Source organism: Varroa jacobsoni, unplaced genomic scaffold, assembly GCF_002532875.2.
Source record: "Varroa jacobsoni isolate VJ856 unplaced genomic scaffold, vjacob_1.0 scaffold_258, whole genome shotgun sequence".
Taxonomy (NCBI): Eukaryota; Metazoa; Arthropoda; class Arachnida; order Mesostigmata; family Varroidae; genus Varroa; species Varroa jacobsoni.
Window position 1 is genome coordinate 168,549 of NW_019213160.1, and position 24,476 is coordinate 193,024.

At 41.2% G+C, this 24,476-nt stretch overlaps 2 protein-coding genes across 4 annotated transcripts; both read right to left on the minus strand.

Moving 5' to 3' along the window:
- Positions 1-309: 309 nt before the first annotated feature.
- Positions 310-16,718, minus strand: RtGEF (Rho-type guanine nucleotide exchange factor). 3 transcript variants are annotated; one of them, XM_022830198.2, is made up of 8 exons: positions 16,268-16,718; positions 12,297-12,372; positions 11,014-11,263; positions 9,660-10,695; positions 9,102-9,230; positions 4,765-4,856; positions 3,921-4,261; positions 310-2,448 (listed from the first exon to the last, which is right to left on the minus strand). In XM_022830198.2, the coding sequence occupies exons 2-8, from the start codon at positions 12,351-12,353 to the stop codon at positions 2,350-2,352; spliced, it is 2,004 nt and encodes a 667-aa protein (XP_022685933.1). In that variant the 5' UTR covers positions 12,354-12,372; positions 16,268-16,718; the 3' UTR covers positions 310-2,349. The 3 variants fall into 3 exon arrangements, with proteins under 3 accessions (XP_022685933.1, XP_022685934.1, XP_022685935.1); XM_022830199.2 differs by lacking the exon at positions 16,268-16,718 and adding an exon at positions 15,267-15,376; XM_022830200.2 differs by lacking the exon at positions 16,268-16,718 and adding an exon at positions 12,996-13,075.
- A 2,851-nt stretch (positions 16,719-19,569) lies between these two features.
- Positions 19,570-24,351, minus strand: LOC111258729 (uncharacterized). Its single transcript, XM_086967567.1, has one exon. It carries the CDS (start codon positions 23,618-23,620, stop codon positions 21,290-21,292), a length of 2,331 nt encoding a protein of 776 aa, XP_086823693.1. The 5' UTR covers positions 23,621-24,351; the 3' UTR covers positions 19,570-21,289.
- Positions 24,352-24,476: the final 125 nt, after the last annotated feature.

The window sequence follows — 24,476 nt, forward strand, 5'->3', positions numbered from 1 at the left end:
GCTATAGATGTCCTGTCTCGAAAACGACACATTACGCAACTAACTAAGAAATAAACACTTCGGGTCCTAATTGGTACAGGTTCGATTTGAATACAATTATTGTATTTTAAATAAGATACCTGAATTGGCAGAGGATTTCTTTGAGCCTCGTTGTCGATTCCACATAATTTTAGCACTCGTCTAAATGTCGTATCGTTTATTTAGAGATCTGTCTCCGACCTTCGCCACGCAGCGATCGGAGAATGACGCGTGACGTACGCGCTACTTTCCATTATTACCTAAGTGATATAAATATCGAAATGACAGCTATTATGGCCTAAATTCTTAGGTAACACTTTATTCATTGTTTTCAATAGCCAGCTCGATTATTTTGGTCATTCTACAGGTGAGGTTAGCTTGTTATTCTCGTCTCTGCGATTCGAATTGAGAGCTCGAAGACCCGATTGGATTCGAGCTTTGTTTTCTAACTGCAAAGTACTATAATACTCTAGATCTCTATTGAATGTCCTTTTAGATTAATATATTTTCGCAGATGTAATTGACTCCGATATCTTATCACTGGTACAGCCGTCGGGTTAGGGTCCCAGCTAAAACAACAGTTAACATCCACTTAGGGCATCGACCGCTAATTACTGTAAATTAGTAAAATATTAATAACAGCCAAGACGAGCACTTCCCCTAGTTTACGAAGCAAACTACATATCTTCGAAAATCTCATCATTCTGCAGTACACTGATAACTTGTTGACTCATTGTCGAGATATGTAGGCATTTATTTGTCAGTTGCGATCTGTCAGTGTATTATTTTTTAATTATTGTCTTTGTACAATAGAACTCCTAACAACAAGCGCACTTTGCTACTGGGGCCCATTTAGGCGTTTTGCTATTTTGCAGATATAAATATAATATGTCCATAGAGAAATATATGTGTGTATATAGTAGCGTTCATGTATATAAGCTCCGACTTATTCTCCAGGTCAACTGTAAATCTGTTTGGCACAAAAAGCTTGCGTGCGAACAGCGACGTGCCATGTCGATACGGTGTAGCGTTTGTACATGTTAGTTTTTTTGCACCGAACGGAGCTAACGTTTATTAAGTGTTTGTCTGCTTTTCTCTTTATAGTAATTTTGTATTACTGCACCCCTATTGCCACGAATCGTCTTAGAGTTGGTGACTGGTGTTACTTCTCCGACTTCCCGAAACGTGTGAATGCGTGTATGTAGGTGCATACAGCGCTTTTCGATCTTAGTTTCGAATCCCAACAAGTTAATATGATTTTCTTCTCATATTCTCGCTTACTAAGGACTGCTTCCCTCGCGTTAAGTTATAGATCAGATTCGTTCTTTCCTACGCAGTTGTTGGTTTAGAACTCCTTTTTAGTAATAGCTTGACTGGAGAGATTTTCGTAGATGCTTGAATTGCAATATGTACATACATGTCGTCAGCATTAACGGATCTTTCATATTCGGGCACAGATTTTCCATAATACACAGCAGATTTCAAGCATTCGTCAGAAATATGCACCTCTGTAGGTTAAATTAGGTCGAAAAATTGATGTAGGTGGGGGTACGTAGGAGACAAAAAAGCAATAGCCACAAGGTACAAATTGATAACGAGATAGCGGTTGAGTAAGTGACCAGGTGGGTCGTACGAGAGATATCCATAATTTAAGAAGTTAGTCTAATATTTCTAACGTCTATAAGTTAACAAGGATGCCACGCATTATTTACAAAGTTGGTGCGGAAGATAGCATCTAGTAATTTTCGAGGCGCTCTGCTTTTTCGATGTTGTTAAAGCAAAGCAAGGAACAATAAAAAACGGCTGTGCACTTACAAAAATGAACGCCAACACCTATAAAATTGGGAACTAAAGTTTAATAGGTAACGTTACGTTTGTCCCCATGTAACGAGCGATCATAGTGGCAATGATTTGCTCCTAACATCGACACGTCATCAAAAACATAGCGCGCAGCGGTATTACGAATACATGCGTGTTCAAAGAATGAACGACAAAGACAATGGGTAGGATAACACACAGATACGACACGTAGCTCTAACAGAACTAATTAGAGAGAAATGTGCGTGAGAGTTACAAGGACGTGATGGGTACGAGGACCAAGCGGACTCGGGACTGGAGGTTCGTCCATCCTATATCATCGTTTGTTGACGCGACTTTGAAATGTATTGCCATGCAGCTTGTTGGTTGAAAAAATGAGCTCGATTGTTTGATTCGTTCATTTAGCGCAGGCTTTCATTTTTTTTTTATCGTTGCAACATTCATTTGGTCGCACTGTTTTGGCAGTGCGATAAAATGTCGATAAAATCGATATCAAGCAGATAGATATCAGCTTTACATTCTTTTTACGGACGAAAAAAGATTAACTTGATCCTGAAGAGCTCTTCGCTGTCGGCGTTCCTCTTGCAGCTCGGCCTGCAATTTGGCCACTTGCTGGAAAAGCAAAAAATACAACAGGATTGTAGATAAAGGCAACATTATTTACAATCATAGCTATTTGCGGTGTAGAATTGTATAAGTTGTATATTACGTACCGCCTATAAAGGGAAACAAATACTATAGAATATTGACGATAATAATAATGGCTAAAATTCACGCACTGGTGAACGAAGAAATTATAAAATTTGGCTTACAGTAGCTAGCAAAAGAGAACGAGCTAAATTAAATAAAATCCGTACAGTACTATGGTGTTTGGTTCTAATTTTTCGGACAGCCAACCACGTTCCCATAGGAAAGCACGCTGGATTCGAGGAAAATGGCTGCCTTACTTCCAATATATATTTCGGATCCTTCTTGTTGTCACAGGGTCTGCAAACCGCCTGATAGTTTCTATCACAGAGCTAACAGGCATTTTGGCTTGGTTTTAATGGTTTCATTCGGGTGACATATTTATAATTAAAGCTAAGGACGGTGAGATATAATTCGTGACGAATGTTTCTATGGTTGTGGTACTTGTAATCGAATTAATGGATGCGTTCTCTTCATGTGACAGTTTTACCACACTGTAACAATTGAAACGGCGCTATATGTGTGCATCTGTATACGCACTCATTTTAAGGGCGTGCAGTTAAAGTTTGAACAGTTAATGAATATTCCGTTGCAGATCTGACAGCCAGATCGTAAACAGTTTTCCCATTTCGGGGAGTGTGCTAGTGACCATTATTTTCATCAAAGAACGTCGTGATATCTTATAGAATCCTAAATCACTCTTAGCCACAGTAGACTTTTGTCATCACTCTACACAATTAGGACACACTCAGTCAATAATCCTTGAATAACCGCTGCCGCTACATCACAATATAGAAGAATAGTACAAGACGTAAATGATCAAGCAGACAATTCAATAAATCCTTACGCTAGATAGACATTGCTCTGCCGGACCCGAAAGCTCGTAGGCAGTATTAGTCAAACCTTATTAAAAAAACAGCTCAGTCATTCACGCTCGTCGGTCAACCGCAATATAAATATATTGGCCACTCGAATCTAGATACGACTAGGAGTCAATCAATTGCTTATAAATTTCAGTGATTTATCGACACGTCTGCACATAGGCGCTGATATTTTTCGACCCATTTTTTCTATAAGCCGTCATATCGATTATCTCTAATCGTCAAGGGTCAATGCATTGTAACTTGTGCAGACACGCAGAAGTCGACGCGAGTGACACTATTACGCGACGCCTGCTTGTGTACTTACAGACATCTGTCTCCTAGTGGTTTTGTCTAACAATGCATACTTGTAGAAACAAATAAGGTCGCATATGCTTACAAATACATGAAGCATGTCAAAGAGTAGTGGTAACGACAACCGTTATCCAATGGCCCAGTAAAGCACTTCAGTTGGCCATGCACTAACGCAATGCTTTTAGATTATAAAAAAGTTTTAATTACAAGTACCTGCCCTACCTCTTTGAGAAATGCGATGTCATTCTGAACGTTTCTAATGCTTGCCGCGTGTCCATCGGTTCCCCCCGGGGATACTGGCGAAATGCTGAGTGGCCTCCCAGGTCCTACCGCCCCGTGAACTCCATCCCCGTCCATTGGGGACCCGCTGTGAGCAGTCACGGTAGAAATTCGAACCGACGGTAACGAACTCAATCCCCCGGCCGATGTCGCGCCGGCAGCCGCTAAAGACCCAACAGGGATGGAAGGGGTTGGCTTCTTTGAGAGATTCGCAACTGATTCAACCACTTTGAGGATCTGCAGGTCTCGTTCGTAGTCGACGGTGTTGAACGGTGGCTCCGGAGCTGAACGTCAATGGACATACCGACAGAATACATTCGCTTGTAAATAAAGTAGATGAAATAGGACGTACGTAGCGTTTCGAAAATGCATTATACTAACTGATTACTAGATTGCTACCTGCAGCAAAACAATACGGAAGTGCGACACTTACATGAATGACTTTGAATGAATTATTTATTACCATTTGTCAGATTACTGAAAATATTCCTCAAAGATATGGGCTGCTGTTCGCGTTTGGGTACGCGTCGTGCGTAACCCAGTTTCTTCTGAATTTGTTACTAAATCAGATTAATAGCAGTTTCGGGGATGAGGAAGTCTGAGGGGAGTCACAGATATTCAAAGGCAAGGAATGACACTGCGACCGATGAGGGATGCTGCAGTTTACTTAAGATAGAACAGGTTACTTCGAAAACGTATAGCTGCTATATATAAGTCTGCAAGAAAAACGTCTTCCTTGGACCATATCAATCGATCTCTTATCACAGTTTTCGTAGATTCTACTTACGAAGAATGGGCGTAGGAAGTTCTTTTTTGTTTTTTCGGGCTGATGATCCTCTCTTCAAGCCAGGAACAGCCTCCTTCTGCAGCGGCACTTTTCTGTAACATGTCCGAAGTTAGCGCTTACATCAGTATCTGTTTTTATTGTCAGATGTCATACCCTATAAGAGGTAAATTACGTCTAATTATTTCCCGAAGCTGTCAGTTGACAATAATGAGCTCACCGCTTCTGCGGCGCACAGTCGTCAGTATGTGTCGCCTATAAAATTTACGCTCAATACAACAATCCGTTGACTAAGCGAACCTGTGCCAGAGCAATGTTAACGAATACTCAGTGAAACCTTTTGTCCTAGAAATTTTCTCGCTTCGTCATCGTCCTAATGATCTGCAACGACTCACTACGAGTTATGTTATCCCCATTTCATAACGATGATCCTAAGAAATCTAGGTGGTCTGACAGCTTCGCTGCTGCCATGCTTTTCTCTTGCTCATGAGCACTGCCTGCGTCTGACAGCGAGTTTTGATATCTGCCGGAGTTGGACTAGATAGAAAGCGAGCGAGTACGAAAGAAGCAGGGAGAAACGGCAACTGCTAAGTAGAGAAACGCCCTTGGTCAACACTTGATCAGCCTCTCTTAGCTAAATTTGTCCTGATCGAACTTGTCCGAGCGTGAAGGAGGCGATGGAAATGTGATGAAGATGAAATAAATCGTTTCAGCGGCGTATCCTCTATATAAACGTAGTGTAATCTAGAAGCAAATTAGCTAACTGGCTGCACTAACATCTTTCCTAGGAGTCTAATCTCCTATAGTCTTATTAACCGTCGCTGAGCGTCCGTTGCCAAACTACACAACCAAACTATGTACGTTTGCCGGGTGCTATCGCCCAAGTGCGCGGAGTAAAGCTAACCTCTCTCTTATAGCAATCTTACTCTTTTACATCGAGAGGGGACTGCCTCTTTGTTGAGAAAAAGTTGATCTGAGAGGCGTCCGCTCTGCGGTGGCAACCGCAAGTACTGCCGACGTGGTAGCGCTCGAAAGCACATACTCAATAGATCCTCCGGACAGTTCAGACGTGTTCAATTGACGCTTACTTTCCAAGTTCGTTTACGCTAAACCTGCTGCCGCCGTCCTCAAATACGACGCCACACCTTCCCTGCTTGTCTTCCCTCGCTATTAACAACATTTCATAGATTCGTCCCGGTCTGTTGCTGTCGGCTTGTTTATCGCGTTGCAATCAAAAGGAGAGCACTCGGTTCATGGTGTCACAGCCGGTTCAGAACACGTGGTTCTCACACAACTTTTGTCTCGCTGGTCGCATCCACAAAAAGACGATCGCACCGTTTCGTCGCCGGTGCTCGAAGTAGAGAGAGCGAGAGAGAGAAAGGGAAGGAGCATACGGTAAGGCCTCCGAGACTCGTTTTGCCATTAGACACCGACGTTCACTGACCACCGGAGAATGTGCTTTCATATTTTGGCGCGGGAATTCTGGCGAACTGTATCTACTGAAGGATCGATGAAGAGCCAACAACGACTTCGGAAAGAATTAGAGAGCAATGAATAGCGACAACGCGACCGGCCCATTGGCACTCACGTTCAACGACCAAAGTGGGGGGCTTCGAAGAAAGTCTATATGATAAACGTTCGCCGCCCATTGAAATTCTTTCTCGGAAGCGACAATATCGAAGCGCATGATATTTAGAAATCAAGTGAATCTGATTAATCCGAAATCACATTACGCCTTAAATTTAATGACACTTATGACAACCAGAGAAATACTCAAAAACACTTCCTCGATAAAACTGTTGTTGGTCAGTAGGAGCTTAAAACGGTCTTCCGCCTTAGATGCAATGGATAGTTGGTTAGTGAAACGTAATGTAAACAACAACCGGTACAGTCACCGCGGTCGCACATTATTATATATGTTGTATCTTATCCTCCTTATTTTACTCTGCAGTCTTCTGCAGTCAACTAATCTCTCAACCGCTTGAGCACTCAATTAAATCCTTGTCAGTGTGAGCTTTAGACCTTTGTTTACTCGGCATTGACCCACTAAAACCCTCTATTTGTCTCAAGTTGTCACACTCTGAGTGGTGACGGCGATCGGACGTTTGCCCGTGCTACGTCCATCGATTCACGTCCAAAAGAATAAGTACCGTTGGAATCCGATTTGATGCAGACTTTATGCTGCAACAAGTTGACAAATTGACTTTCACTGCGATTTCAGGCAATGCAGCCTATCTGGGCCCATACGGTGAAATGAAAGAATAAATTTGTAATGACATATAGTTACGCCGTGGATGAAAACAGCTAACTGCGGCTATAAATTTTAGCAATCAAAAACGACGTAGTGAGATAGTCCCGTAGCCAAGTTCGTTTCGATAGCAGGTGGCTCTGGAGATCGAGTCTCGATGTAGATCACGGTAAGTTTAAATTGAATCTATTTCGTATTATAGCCTAGATATATTTGAAATTGTTGTTTACTATTTAGTTTAGATCGCGCCTGACTGATTCATACTGGTCGATAGATAGGGCGCATAAAAACGGGAACATTGAATTCAACGAACCACTCTGCGCACGACTGAATGATACTTTAAATAGTTATTTTCAGATTCATGTATACTTTTTTTTTATTATGTACGACACAAATATTTGAAGTCTAGCTGTATAGGGAAACATATATGGTCACGATACAAATTTAAATTATTTCAAAAGAGAGTGCAAGATTATCTGTTCTACATTCAGGCAGAAAACAAGCATCGACAAGTGATTAAATTGGATACAAAGATACCTCAATGATTGCTTTTACTGGTCCTTTATTTATGAGTATTCCTCTTCCCTTGATCTCTCGAAGAAGAAGACAAGCATTTGAGAAATGGCAACAAACAAGCAATTTTTCGCTAATGCCGTTCCTGGTACTGAAGACGACGAATAGGTCTTTAATATAGCGAGAATCTATATACTACACAGTATTATAGCGTTAGTTTAGTTTGTGTTAAAATCATTTTGTGGGACGTAACGCAATTGAGTTTAACACTAGTTCACGTGCAACGAATGGAAGACCAACTTCTTAAATACATTTGAACACTGTCAGCAGGTTAGCGCTTCTCCCACTAACAGATCGGTCCGGTAATCACTGTTCTATTCCGCTGGTGTGATAGGCAGGGCAGTTGATGAAGCTCCAGGCTTGATTTTCAGGTGGGACCTAGCGATAGTTTTGAATAATTGGAGTTCATGCATCTGCTTATGGTGCAATAACACCCGACACGAACATCGTCACGTTCTCTACCAATAATATGTACGCTTAGAACTGACACTACAAAGCAATATTTTCCGGACTTATTGGAACTAAGAAGATTCAACTCCAACAAACAGAAAATTTTTTGTCGGCACCGTGGAAACCGGTCCGGTTACGTGATGTCACCACTATGAAAACGGCGGTTCCTTGTAGTGGTGACATCATAAAAAGGGCGTGCACGGTATACAAGGAAGGGTCTTTAATATATGCAGGATAGGGCAAAATCGTCTGACGATTCAAAAGTCCCCTGAGAGTTTAAGGGTCTTTACTTCCTTTTTAATCTTATTTTTATTACATTTCACTCTCTTGCTAGTTTAACAGCTGTAAAATGGTAACTCGCAAACTGCTAGGTGGCTTTTGCCAAGTACAGGGCAGGGAATTAAATTTGGATCAAATTTGGCAGGCCGCTTGTCGTACAATATCGTTCGTTTTATAACTTTTGTACCAAACGGAAACCAGTTTCTTCTACAACAAACAGCTAACTCCTCGTGGCGAAGAACAGTGCATAGTTGTTAGAATTTCGGCGAAGGTTAGCTATTACCGAATATGTTCACGCGAATCGAACCCCCATTGAGGTTATAAACTTTCTTTTCTACCCGTAATCGGCAATCTACGTTATTATCAGTTTTCAAGCGGCCTCTGAAAAGTCATCAGAAGATTTCCAAAAGGCAAACCGGACCATTCTCGACAGAGTTTCAATTTAAAAGGCTCAAGAGTTTATCAAAATGGCCGAAAAGCTATTACTAATACACTCAGACCTTTCTGCATAAAAATTAACGACCGTTAGGAGAACAGAGTATCAATCAACCATTGGGTTGTCCACATGGGTTCTCCTTTTTGAGGCTTTCCGCGTACTTTTGCACCTTTCGTTGAAAAAGCTTATCGAGATATTTTTTTGGTTTCGATACCATCTAAGAAGCAGCTTATTAAGTCACTTACTTAGCTTACTAGAAGAAGTCCTCTTTTAGGTACCCCAAACTGTATATATCCTCTCGATCAACCATATATATATATATATATATATACATTGCAGGCGTTTAATACTTACATTCTTGTATGGGGTAAGACGCCTCGAATTCTTGATACCATGAGACTCATCCTTGATGCTGGCAGCTCAGAATGGCCTGAAGCTGTGTCCAACGGTGAACCACATTGTTGATTCTGCTGTTGATGTGACCTAAGTGAATGCCAATACGGAGTCAGGTGATTAGAGCCTTTCATGAAACCACACTATAGCTACAGTCAATGAAAAGTATATTTGCGGTTCTGACAAGCCAGAAATGCCTACCATTCACGTAGCGCCTCATTGCCAGCTTTCTTGGGTTCTTTCATACCTTTAAACTCCAATCGAGCTAAAAAACTAACCTACTTTTCAGTATCGATAAACTGCTTCAAATCCACTAAAAGTTGCGGTTCAGAAGAAAAAATTTAAAGCTGCCTATATTAAATTAGTATTGACTTAATGTGCTCCTATAAATGCTGATTCTTCTCGCACATAAATATTTTATCGTTCTGTGGATTGAACCGTCCTATGAAAACTGCGGACGATAGCTATTCTACCATTTAAAAACAGAATACTAACCAATCCGCAATATGATCATCGTACCTTTGAGATGGCGGTCTCGGCCAAGCAGGCGACGTTGGCCGTGATACCCTCGATGACTGCTGGCAAGGCCATGCAGTCATCTGTTGACTAATGTTAACATCCAGCATCTGATCTGGGGTCCCTGGTCGAGATCCGTTGGCTCCTGATCTGGACACAGTCGGTACCAAGGACAAACCTCCGTCTACTGACTTCGATGAGTTGCGTTTCTGTACCGTCGCGTAGACGTCCACGCGACTTCGAAGTTTCTCCAAATCCTCAGGTGAGTGAAATGTCACGAGAACTCTCGTATTTTGGTACGCAAATTCCAACGATAGATGCTTATCCATCTTAGTGACAGTTGTTTGCTCCAGAGGAAATTTGCAGTCCAACTGGAACTCATTCGGGTTATAGAGTGACACAAGTATGACAGCTGAATCGAACACGACGAGATAGTGGTCTTTTCGGCCGTTCTGCCACTGCGCAGTGACTGGGCACGTGAGGCGAACTTCGCCGAGGTTTGAAATCGGTGCGCCATCCCAGTTACGTATGTTGGCATTAAGCATCTCGGTCTCGACGTCTTTCCGTCGTCGCAATGCTACTATCTCCTGAACGAGCTCACGAAAAAGACTGCAACTCCTCTGACAGTCCCCGCGATCCGGGTGGTTCTCGGCTGTAAGCCTGGTCAGCTCCTCGAGAACCGTTTCATATTTCTCCATTCGTTTGAATGGCGCTGACAAGCCGACGCTTAATTTGAGCATGTTAGGTACATTATTGTTGTTATTGTTACTCGTGGCACCATTTAGACTGGCATTTGTTATCGCACTCGAATTCATTATTAGCTTGATAACTCGGGGATGAAGGGCGCAGTAATTTCTATGAACGCTTTGCAGTCGAGGAAAAATGGCTAAGAACACCTTGCCGACTTTATTCGGGTGTCTGGACGCTTCGGCTCGAAGACCTGACAGGAGTGTTCGGTGTGCTTCAAGGATGAGCTCAAGATGGCGATTAATTAGATCATATTCAACTCCAAACAAGCGCCAGACCGATTGCAGTGTTGCTGTGTAAAAGAAAACAGGCAAGGCACGAAGTTAGTTTTCGTTTCTTTATATCAGCAGTTCACGCAGATCAAACGTGTGAACCCTTTTTGAAATCTTAAAGGCTTGGGCTTGTAGGCTTACCTTAAAGCCCCAACTGAAAGGATGCCTTCAAAACATCTTCGTTTTGTCATCATATCGAAGTCACAAAATAGAATAGATATGATTCGACACCACTCATGCTACTTAGTGTTTCTAATCTCAGCGATGGACAGAATCTATTTTAATTTACGCTACGCACTCAGTTAGTTGCTACCGTTAAATACCACAAATGTACTCACAATTCATGAATGCGTCGAGATCTCTGACAAATGCTGCTTCAGTTTTGATAATGTTCGCTAAGAGTGTTGCGCGATGTTCAGCAGCCTCTGCGGCCTGTGCCTCAATAGCTGGTTCGACGCCAGCATTCCCCCAATAATCAATAACATAGTTTGCGGGAAACCAACCAGTGACGCCTCGCAGAGTGCCCTCAAACCAGCCGCCCTCCAGAGGCTGAGTAATTGTGATAATATCCCCTTTCTTAAAATTGAGCTATAGGAGAAATAGACAAATAAGGACCAATAAACCAACAAAAAAACTGAACAATATTACAAAAGATAATACAATACAAAAGTATGTTAATTCATGGAAACAAAGGTTTTATCTTATTACTCGAATCTCTCAATTCCGAACAAGCAATGCATAATCAACTGTAGAAAATTGCCGAAATATATTCCAGGCAACGATCGGCGACCAGCTCAAGCATCCCAAATCATTTGTACGATACTCTGCCCTTTAATTTATTGGCTTAAAGTATTTTTCAACGAATTTTCGTCTAACTGCAGACTACCGTTAGAACGGAATCGATGAACCTTGGCTATTTTACACAACTTCAAGTGCACTGCTTTCGACTATTCTACAATAATACGTTGGATCTTACGGATGGCATGAATTTTACTGTGACTGGGCCATAAGGACAAGCTATTCGAGTTATTCATATTAAATGATCTTTCTTTCCTTCTAGTAATTTTGTAAGTGGTTTCCATTCGACTGTAGCTTATAGATATAAGAATGAACTCCTTGTAGATCTTTGGGTCTGAATTTTTTTTCGAGATATCAGTTGAAGAAGGATCGTGATCAATTACACTGAATTAAGAGTACAAATAGTTTCCAAGCCAGAAAAGGTAGGCCGTGACAAGCAAACGAGGTACATTGAACCAGCAATATGCGCTAAAGGCATCAGCTGCATTATCAGAAAGGTAATTATATGTTTTGTTGATCCTTTTTAAATATATAGAACGTTCGTCTCTCCCACAAGTAAGACTTAGCTACGACCACCTGTACTATAGAAGAATACAAATCATCTGATAAAGTTGTATTTGTCTCACTTAAGACAGACCAAATATTGAAATATACGAGCGAAGAGCGTCAAATACTGTTAAACTGTCTAGTGTATAGTGTAATAGTCCTAGTAATACACCGTAGTCTACCATAAGCTTGCAATTAGTAAGACCCATTAAAAAATATATGAATGCTTAACGCATCGGTTTCACTGGGCGCTAAATAGCAAGATAGCTACTCATACCTCATCTGTGTGCTCTCCAGTAAAATTATATATGGCTTGCACCCGTTGCGGCTCCATTATCACTTACACAGCAACGCTGAAATTGAATGTGAACTGAGGATTAGAAATGCCAGAAGTTTTGTCTTCTTTCTTTCATCTCAGCCTAAGGGCTTTTTAAATGTATACATGGCTACCTAGTTAGTGCTATCTTGCAACCTATGGTCCTTGGAACACAAATATTGTTTCGTACATCTATAAGGCGACTAAGAGCAAAACGAAATGTTTTTCGGTGTTATAGGTTATAAAAGGTTACCTAGGACTTATAAAGTTTATGGTGTAACGGAAAGTATTGTGCAAGCAGTTGTTTTGTATCGAACATAAGTGGAACAGCAAAAAATTTTCCCGAACATAGACCGTACGACTGCATACGATATGATAAAATGCAATCATTTATGCTGCCATTGAAATCTGGGTAAAATGTACAGCTTTTGCTCAGGCTAATACAATGCGTATGTCACGAGAACATTAAGTGAACGGTCCTACATCAAATGAGCCCTTTGAATCGCCACTAAAATAGAGTTTCTCACATAAAAATTATATATGAGTGACCAGTTGGGCAGTTGAGTCCTATAAATATTGAAATAACCTATAGATTTCCGATTCATAATCACGATAACTTAATTTGTTTCCTTTACCCTGTAACTACAACACAAGGCTTACCTAGAGTCAAGCATTTCAACGTCAGCGAGGGTCGATCTATGCATGTTGCATTTAGTGGTATATGAGCTGGTTGTCTGATTCTGTCTTACCGACGTCTTCCCAACAGATAAAAGTCCAAATACCACTAAAGAAATGCAACAAGTTAATGCACTACGCAAGAAACAGATTAAGTTCAGAGGCCATTCAAGCGATATATAAAATATGACGAATGCGTGTGTGATTCAAAAGCCAGCCTAACAACGAACCAGCAATAAAGCTCTAAAACGGAAATTCAAAGAAAATAACCTAAACGTTTTGGGCGAACTATCTATGGCACGATCTTCAATTAAACGACGCCCTGGGAAAGCAAGCTAATCTTGACTGGCCACGCGTGCGGAAGTTAACGAGGCCAGTTGATACCACTAAACTCTTGTTTCATCTTGGAGCATATCCATTGAAGAGAGCGTAGCACTATATTTTTAGCACCTTGCATTTAGTGGCATCATTTTTTGATACTCTCTGTTGCATCTAATATAGCGTAAACAGCACAAGTAGATAAGCCAGATTAAGGTAATATGGTATATCTTTAGTACGAAATAGAGAAGAGCCGAAAAGCGAAGCTTTCGACTACCACATTCGTACTAGTCAAAAAGGTTTCGACAAAACGCCCGGCTTATGCTTGTTCGAAGCTAACCCATGGCTAAACACGTGGCACCACAGCTGCCAGCCCGCTTGCTATTCACAAGCCAAGCTTCAGAGTACTGAAACTTTGTGTTTTGCATTTTGTTAGCGGCTTGAACTGAGCTTTCTGGGTATTTGCACGTACCAATCTTGTAAATCGCTTTTGAAATTATGGGTCGAGATCCTGTACTCACCAGATCTAGCCTCCTCAATTATTCTGCTTTCTAAAGCCTAATAAACAGTAAAGAATACAAAAGAGAAATATTTTAGCGAACCGACGAAATCAAAGAGAAAACAACGAAACATTTGAAATTTTCTTCTGTAGCTCTCCACTTTGGAAAACGGGTTTCACACTGGCACACCGAAATCCGACGGAAATTACTTCGAAGAAAACATCTCGGGTATGGACTACTGAGGGCACACTAGTCTAAACAAAGCCAGATTGTCGACACCTTTTTGATACAATCATGATTCACTATAATCTTTCTCTTCATTTTAGTCTGGAAGCGCTCACTCGCCCATACATTGCTATTGATTACCACACTTAGTGAAATTTTCGCCGTGTACAGACGCGCTGCCTTGTAAAAGGGTACTCACAGAAGCTCTATTTAATTCTGCATACGCAAGATAGCCTTTAGTGAGCCCTGGCACCTGTTTCTCATGCCTTGAACTATATATATACGTATATGTATAAACAACTATCTATTGACCTCGTACGTGTATAAAAACCGACAAGGAACCAAGTAATTTTATCAACAGCAACAAAAATATATGGCTGCTTTGTTTGTCGGAATTGAGTTCGACAACCTTAGCATGTACTTGTGCGATAATGCAGTACAAGGCCGTACTGCAGCATCGCACGAGACGTATTTAATCGAGCACATAATACGTCAAAGAACACAGGTCAACAAATACTTTTATTGTATTACTATAAAAATAATCCTTGTATAGTTTTTATATTGTACAAATAATACTTGTCAGTGCTGAAGTCATAGCGGCTATAGTGATCTGTGGTTACTGCGGAGAGTTCAGTAACTCGCTGACATAACGATTTGCAGGTGACCTAATTCGGTAATCTTAAAGTCTTTGCTTGGGATGATAAACAATATTAATATATTCTTCGAGTCGTGACCAACACTTTGGCATACATTGTTCAATCCTTTGAATGTAATATGTTTTGGACGAGAGTGACGCTTGCAGCGGGATATACATCGAACGTAATTAATGCCACTTGGACGAAGCTCAACTGCATAGTTGGTATACACTAGATTATTTTGTTTGCTTTGACGAATACGGTTAGACTAAATTCTTTTTTCTTCAACAGATATATACCCCGAGTAAGCTACTTATTTATAGTTGCCGAAAAATCCAAAACTGAAAGCGCCATTGATCTGAAAAAGCAGTGTACGCGACGTGAGATTGTCATCCGAAAAATCATTTCATTTCATGAACAGCCTCACATTTTCGTGTACAAAATTTATTTATTACATAAATTATAAGACTCGACCCTGAAACATTTTCTATCAAAAATCAAAATTCTTCAAATGTCAATTCAGCCGGACATCTTCTCGTCCAGTATAGACTACACGACGTCCTTACCCAACCACTCACCCCGGCGGTGTCCACAATACCACCACGACGTGACGTCCATTTCCGCCGTTTTGTGTGACGACAGTCATTACTGTCGCGTACGTAAGTCTCACCGTTCGGTCAAACACTCTCTGAGGCACACACGCATAGTGCTTTCATTAGTTCTAAAAACCTAAATGTATCGACGGCTATCTGACGCCACTATAGGCTGCCATCGTCTGACAAAGACCAAAAACCACTTATTCACTTTTTATGGCCGCAGCACGGCCACCCCCGCTTTAACTAATCTATCAACCACTGGCAAATCAGCTAACGTTTCGTCATTCGCCAGAAGACCGTTCCTGATCTGCGTTTGTAAAGTAACATCCATACACAGCACGGACCGCATTAACGGCTGAGTCTTCTTTTGCCCCTATAGAGCTATCGAGCCAGATATTCTAGATAATACAAAAGCAGGCAAACGCCGCTAACAACTGCGCGTTCGTTCATCGTCGCAGCGATGGTAACAGCGGTATCTTCTTGCTGTTGCAATACGATCACTTTTGTTCGCACACACTCTTTGTCTTTTCAGATCACTAATAAACGTCGAACACAGCAAATAACTCTCCTGTCGTTACTGTGCTCTCATAATCAGAGGGTGATAGCTCTCTATAAACGGGTCGTATGTCTGTTTGCACCCCCATGCCTTATGGGGTGAAGTTGTATTTATTACCTCTATGCCATTGGCTTTCCCTTCCGATACATACATATTTTGTCCTTGTTTTCTTTTTTTCCAAGAAAAGAACCAGTTTGGTGCAACGACTTTCGTTTTAGAGAATAATTATCGGAAGCTTAAAACTTTTCAGTACCGATAAGAGTATAGTTTGCCTAGACATAACGTCGATTGGGATGTGTTGAACAATTGGAACTAGAACAGGTGAAACTCAACGCTTACACATTCAACCAGAAAATTACAAACAGCGCACACATAAAAATAATACGTACATGCTTTTAATAGTACCTCTAGCTGTATCCGTATTTACCTCAACTGAAGAAGAAGCTGGGTGTCTCGAACGCATTCACTACTCCACAAGAACAAGTGTAAATGCTATGAGAGCAGTCAGTGGAAACACTAGAACAAACAAAACTTGAAACCGTAAACAGACTACGGCTATTACACAGAAGTTACTGGCGAAACACATAAAATAATAGCAAAAGCTAAAAAAAGGAACGCACACACACACACACACACACTCACACACACGCACACACACAGTTTCGGGCACAAACGGGTCAGCGACCACATACACGGCGCTAGTGAGCACCCGACTAGGAATCAATTTGTTTGGGCCTTCAAGTCAGTGAGTAGAGCCCTTTTGCGATTCGTTCTGATCGTCCGCTCGTTCTGTTTGCAGTGGGCGGCGCCATCTTTGTTTTGGTTGCGCAGCGGCGGCAAGGTGAAATCTACGTTCAGTTCGGCGCTTGAAACGATTCGCTGCTAGTAGCGACGAAAAGGTAAAATAAAAGAAAGAAGATGTTAAAGATGATGAATGGCTTTGTCTTATTGTTGAAAATGGTAGCAGTTCAAATACGGAGAATTGAACGGCCGGGGCAGCAATCAAAATGTCATAGAAGCCCATTAATGGAAAGATCTTGCAGATTATTAAACGTAGAAAATGTATTTGACAATCGCAAGAGATCGCAATAGTATAACAACATAAGTATAACAATACCAATTTTAAACAATGAGCCCGTTGAAAACACTGAGGCGTTAATAGCTAGCAAAGTTGAAAACAAACTTTGACACGAACTCATTTTTAGATACGTTTTTCGGTTAGCGCTTCGATTTCCATTGAATATGATTGAGTAGTTTCGACTCATTAGTCCAGCCTCAGCGAATCCAATCAATGTTGAGTAAATAAATCAGTTTTTGAATAGAACCATAACATGGGTGTTTTGCGTTGAAATGGCGATCCAGTGGTGGATGGTGTATGCTTGGTTTGACTGATGACTTCCTATAAAGGGAGTAAAACAGTTAGTTAATTGGTATTTTATCTAAGGTATACAACTATAGGATGACATTGATTGACGGTACTAATATTACTAAGCTTCTTGCTTGACCCCAATCAAATCCCCTTTATTTCTAACCGATTAATAAAGCAAGTGGCTGAAAGTTCTAGGAGATATCAAATATAATACTATTTTCTTCCTACCCGCTTATATTTTTGCGTATTTATGTATCGATAATCATGTCGTTCTCATGACAAAAAGAAATTCTTTGTGTAATGATTTTTTTAATGATGTTTTAGTCAACAGTTTAATGGTTAGATCTGTCTTTCATTCCTATATTTTTACCCTTCTTAATTTCTAGTAAGAATTCTACAAACGCCTTCATTTCGTAGTCCTGCCAAGCACTAAATACAGTCTATGCAAATGGTCCTGCCAGTATAATAACCGTCAACTGGAACATTGCAGCTACTTAGGGTTGACATGCATTGCGTGAGGCATGCAATAGCGCTACCTAGGTTCGAGTGGAAAATATAAACACCGATAAATTGAATTCACTAGCGACCATTTATTGCTGGATAAGCCCACCCAGTTCAAACTGGAACTCCGAGTAAGTATATCCAAAGTACTTTTTTCTCAGGTAGAACGAATCACTGAGTTTGAATTTACCATTGCATTTGATTTGCGTCTCGCTCCTTCTTGTGCAAACGCAACGCTAAAGACAGAGGAAATGGTAAATGTCTTCAAGAGATGAAATAACGTGCTAAATAAAATGTGGAATGGCGAAAAGTAAAAGAAGAAGAACGTGTAAAGGAAAATCGTTTAGATATGAAGGCTAAGTAACGATGGAAATTGGTTAAAATCGGAACGGGACACAGAAGGTAAGAAAGCCATAGTAAACAGCAGCTATAAATGCACAGGCTGCTGGCAAGATTTTTGTCTTTTTGACCCTAGACCTAAAAATTTAGTATTACAGGCCATATGGAGACCTGAGATATCACGTCAAATAGGCATAAACTGATCAAGGCCAATACAGACAGGAGGGCTTATATAAGGTAAAGAACGTGTAGGCGTGTACAGTATTATGAGAAACGAAAAGGGTAGAACAGATGCTTCGTAGATTTCTGTAACGAGTATATGACGAAGTCGGTATGAAAAAAGCCAGACTTGCGACAGCCTAAGCGGTAACAGGAGATATGATGAAACTGAAAACATGGACGATCAAATGATTACCTATTCGTTACTGCATTATCATCGTCACTATAATAGGCGAAGTCGAAACCCAGACGGTTGTCGTAAAAGCGTAGGTAGCTGATACTTCTGTACTGCCTAAGAGGATCTCAAAGTGACGGATCACGCTTTAGTGGGTATTCTCGTGTTGGTTACAAGCGAGTTTAACACTTATTCGCCAACGGGATGGGCTACCTGGGAAGGCAGTCTGGGTAACCCAGACATGCGTAAATGCATTCACACACACCCCTATAAAATGCAAGCGAGCAATAAAATCAAGAGCGCATTGTCACTTTACGAAATTGATTTACTTATATCTAGTCCGCAGACAGTGTTGTGCAATTATTCCAATGGCGGAATAGCTAAAAACATAGGGTAATTTACGACAAAATATCCTTATACAAATTAGTAAGGAGAGAACGCAGTGTTAATAGTTAGCGACTCTCTTTCTCCGGAGCGCGTCTGCCTACTTATTTGACAACATCAAGGGCATTTAGTGTTTACTAGGAATTAACGGGCGAATGAACAGCATATCGGAGCAAGTAATCAAAAGACGCAAAAATACGTAATAATGCGCTAAAAACATGACCATATGCAAGATCTTATATAAATTGAATCGAATAGGTTGCCTATAAGCGAGGCTCTAGATGAATAATCATTAAGCGAGGAAACAGATGTAGTAATATTGAAAGTAAAACGTGTAAATTAGGGTGACAGGCCGTTTATACCTGGTAGTTGTATACCTAATGTAAGAAGAACAAATATAGATCCATATGGATCTTGAAATGAAGCTTTTGACTTTAAACAACTCACAAAAACGCAATAAAAATAATAATAATTCATAATTAAATATGTAAACTATTTAGTCTTTAATGTTAATTAAAGTAAAATTTAAGGCATCTTCTAGTATTTGTAGATTTAAAAGAAAAGTTCTCTCTAAACTTATTCAAGTTAACCTTATATATATGTATATATAATTTTTTTATTAATGGGCACGGAGCGGAATTCTAAATCGTTTGAATTACTTTGCCTAATACCATATATGGACCACACATATATGTGTATTAAGGCAACACATATCACAGCACGATATAATGATATACTGCAATTCACGAAGATTAATTCCGTAACTCACTTTATTTTCGTTCTTATAATTTATTTGTTACTATAAAAACAAATGATGGTGATGATGATTCGGGTAGTAAATGTTCTAGTTTTAGGTGATTCGACGGGTATGAGTACTTACAATGTAGTGTATTGGCAATTAATAAGAATCATAACCGTACTAAGTGTTAGTCACAACTTTTGCAAATATTCGTAATTAGCGAAGCATTAACACTCGAGTAGAAACGACCATGCAAGCTTTTCCAACTACCAAAAGGAATGAAAATCTTTGTTAGTTTTGTTTATCATATAATGGTCGCTTAACATGTATTTTGTTTAGCATCATTCGAGAATAGTTCCGTGTACGATACGATTCTGATAGGACTTCCAGACAAACGTAATCACTGTTAAGCACATTTTGGTGAGCAATATTGATTTTTAATTGACGAACGTCAAAGGTATCGATCTCAATGGAGTATAACCTGCTGTTGTTGTAAAAATTATCAGTATAAACCATGTGTATATTTAGTTATTAAATGATTAACAGAATTAGCACCTAAGTTCCAGTTTCTGTTTATGAACTGTAAGAAAAAAACTTGGAAAACGAGACATAAAACCAACATGAACGTTATCTTTACATAAAGTTGGCTGAATACTATTTCCTGTTACCTACCCAAGTCGCTATAAGCTTGTTGTTTGATAATTTGGTTTTTGTTCTCGTAATTATATTTTTATTACAGATTGTCCTTAGAAGAGAATATGTATGTTGATCCGTAAGCGAAAGTAAACAAAACGTTCGATTCGATGCAATACAGTGAATGGCACCTTTACATCAAGTTAAATCAATCATGTTTGCTCTGTTTGGCGTTCTTTCAAGCTCTCGCACAAGTGGAACCATATTAATGATATATCGTTAAGCTTCGCGGTGTTTTAATCATAATAATAATAATGATAACAATAAAGTTCATTCTTGCTTGATACAACAAGGTCTGCTCCCTATACAGAGTACTAGCTTGCTTCCTGTGTCGAATTAGCATGCTTAACCTCAATGATCTCATAAATCCTACTCAAATTCTTACAATACACGAATAGGATAGGATATTGTTACTAAAATTTAGTAACAATGGATTTAACACTAGCTACATAGCTCTGATAATAAATTACCTACAAATTTTATCCGAGTTATGACCACAAATTGTATGTACTTGTTCATCATACACAACACTGTTAACGTAATAATCAACAATAAAATTCACATAAGTTCCCATACACTATGGTAACTACAATATACCTATATGTGTAGGGCTCCAATTAAAATCAAATTTTCGCACACGATACATACAAGTCTGCCGAATATACTGAACATGGTCCGGGTAAACCCTCTTGCAACGGGTGACATCTTTCTTTTTTGTCATTTGGATAATTGCAGTGTCATATATATAATTATATATGCAAATATAGAAATAAAAAAGTCACCAGCGGCTAAAAGGCGGTATAAAAAATCGACCTAAAGGCTCGTATCGATACAGTTGAAAAGTGTATAACAATTTCCCTAGGGCTAATAACTTTTCTGTATCGGGCCGTTTTTCTCGACATCTTCGGCTTATCCAGACACAATCAGGCATTTACGACAGGCGTTTTCCTCAACCCCGCCTACCTATCTATCCCTATATAATATCATATGTTACGGGATTAAAAGGGATCTCTTTCTCAGAACAGTCAGATTATGCTTTGTAATCCTTGTCTGTTTCATCATCTCCGTCTTCGTCATAGTCTTCTTCGTATTCTTCTTCATCGTCTTCATCCGGCTCATCCTGTGAATCCTCGTTTCCGCGCCTATGCCCTGCTGGCGATTTTGCCGCGCTTCCGTTACCGCTGCTGCCCGTTTGGCCTTTCTTCTGCATTTTGCAGCGGCGTCGATGCGACCGTAGTTCAGTATTCGATTTGCATGCTTTATTGCAAAAGCCGCACATAAAACGCTCTGGATCGCCGCTTTCATGCGATGCTTGGTGCTCTTTGAGAGATACCTGTAGCTTGAACGTCTTGTCGCATTGGTCGCAGGCAAAGTTACGCTCGTCGCTATGACACGCCTGGTGAGTTTTGAATGTTGATGGGTACGCCGTCGAATAGCAGCAGTGCTCACATTGGTACTTGTGTTTTGGCTTGAACGACGGGAACATCTCGGCAACGTGCGCTTTGAGCTCTTCAGCAGTGGCGTAGGAGACCTTGTGCGGCCGACACTTGAAGCTCTTTTCGATCTTAAAGACATTATGCAGTTTGTTTTGATGCTGGCGGAGATCTTTCTTACAGAAGAATGACTTTGAGCAGAGATCACAAAACGCGGTCCTTATCTTCAGATGGACGCAGCGCGTGTGTCGACTCAATGTTCGCTTACAATACGTGGCGTAGCCGCAGCCCTCGTACTCACATTTGTAATTTTTTCCCTCATGCATCTGAGCGTGTTCCTTAAGAATGCCGATGGTCGTGTAACCCTTGCCACATACGCTACAGAAAAACAGATTCTTTCGATGCCATTGTGAGTGAATGTCCATGGCGTTCTTGGAGGGGAAGCGCTGGCCGCATACTTTACACTCGACGTCGTATGCGTCAGGAAATTCCATGTTCTTGTGTCGCCTTTCGAGGTGAAGTCGGTAACGTAGCTCGTTAAAGGTGCGATAGCCGCACTTCCAGCGGCATCGATGAACGGCAACGTTTGAATGTTTTGGGTTGTTGACGTGCTTATCGTAGGCATCCTTGTGCACCGTGAAGAAGCCACAACCGGCTTTCGGACATTTCAGCGTCTTCGGCAGATTCGGATTCTTGCCGCACTTCTTCACATGTCGATCGAAGGTGGCCTTGACAAGCATGCGACACATACAGTGTGGACACTTCCAGGTCTTCTGGCCGACGCCGGCGCCAAACGTTTCTTCGCGTTTTCGTTTCTTGTTCTCGATCTGTGAATCGATCACCTCGCGGTACTCTTTGCCGTACCATACAAGCAGTTCGTCGCCAGGTACAATGGGTTTGCACGTTTTGTAGTAGATTCGTTTCTCATGTTGAAATACGCGGAGGTTGGCTTCCTCGGCGGTGTTCGAACAGTTCACGTATCGAAGCCAATTAGCGTGCTTAACGTCGAAGCCATCCACGACTGTTTCGCCTTCTTTGAAGCCACGAAGCTGCCATGCGTAACCGCTTTCGCTTGTGACGCTCTTCATTTTCCGAATGACACCGGCATAGGGCCCAAAGCGTACCCCGACGTCGATAGGCAGCTTGGCTAACACTCCGTAGCCTTTCGTTCGAAACCGATGAAACTCAAGGAAATCTGGGATCACACGATCCGTCCGTAGATCCTTGGGACCGACCGAAGGGTTATCGATAACTTTGTCTCGCACTACAGTTACCACTTGTTTGACACCGCGCGTCTTCGCTAGCACACGCGTACCGAACTTCCGCTTCGGGTCTTCTTCCATTTCACCTCGTAACTTCTCGGCGGCGTTCGTCATCGCTTTGTCGACCATTGAACGCACCTGCTCAAAAGCCCACTTGGCGTCAGACTCGTCTGCTTGCGGGGGTTGCCATTCGTCTTCAGAAGAGCATGCCTCGTCTTCGTCATCATCAGACGGTACGTCGACAGCCTCTATTGGAAGTTTGCCTTTTTTTCCGCGCGTGACTCGCTTAAGCGGGGGTGAGCGCGTTTTCGAACGAATAGACATCGACTTCGCATCAGCTTCCTTTTGACGGATGATGATCTTCGGCAAATCCGATGCTTCGAAGGATAATTCCGGCTCGTCGTCAAGCTCAGCCTCTTCTTGCGTGTCATAGATTTCGTCCTCCTCTAGCATCTCTTCTTCGTCTTCTTGGTAGTGTACTTCAGGCAGATGTGCCCCATTCGTGATAACCACCTGATCGCCATTCTCTTCGAGCACTTCGTAGTTCGAAACGGCGCTTAGGTCTGCGTAAACCTTCTCCTCATCAACATCTGCCATGGTCTCTTCCATAGGGAGTTCCAGCGGCTGAGCTGACTGGCCAGACTTCTGTGCACCGCGGGTACGCATTCTGACACGGCTGAGATTACGTATTTTAGCTATACGTCGAGTCGAACACGGCGTAGCCAAACAGAACAAAAAAGACCACTGTGGAGCTTTGTAAAATACAAAAACAACTATGGCTTTAAACTTCGTTCGCTTTTGTTATGATCAACGGAAGAATAATAATAATAACAAAACGTAGACGATGTGAATCTATTCGATTATGGAAGCACCTTTGAAGCGGTTACACGGCTATAATAATCAGGCTGTTCTTATTCAACACGGAAATATTTCAAAATTGTCAACGACATGTCAAAAAGGTTTCGTGCACCATACTTCTGTAGAGGCAGATCTTACAGAACAAAGAACGTCTACAATACAATTCTAACATTGGTAGATCGGAACCAGATCGTTGGTTGGTGGATCGTCGTTGCTGGCGCAGGACGTAGTCGACATTGTTTAAGTAGCACTTCCAGTGAGCCCCGGTGCAGAACTTTTTTCTTTTAGTTTCATATGTTGAGATATTGGACGGGACAGTGACAGCTGCCCAAAAGATAGAGGCCGACGCAGCTACTGCACGATAGCAGCTGAGCCTGCCACTTGCCTTGTGTGTTGTGTGGTGCGAAAAACGGTTTAGTCAACCACAACAAGTAACGCCTGTAGCGCCCTGAAGCGACGCCACAGATAATATTTGTGCGAAATCAACACTAGCTAACGATACGCACATGTCTAGGATTTGCTCCGAGGTAGTTCCGACGGGTAACTTCAACAATAAAAGTTCCGTCGATTGAAAATGCATTTATTAATACGAATTAATCTACTCTAACTCTTCACAGCGGGCAGCTTGACTAAAGGCTTATCTAGGACAAAGTTGCTTCTGAAA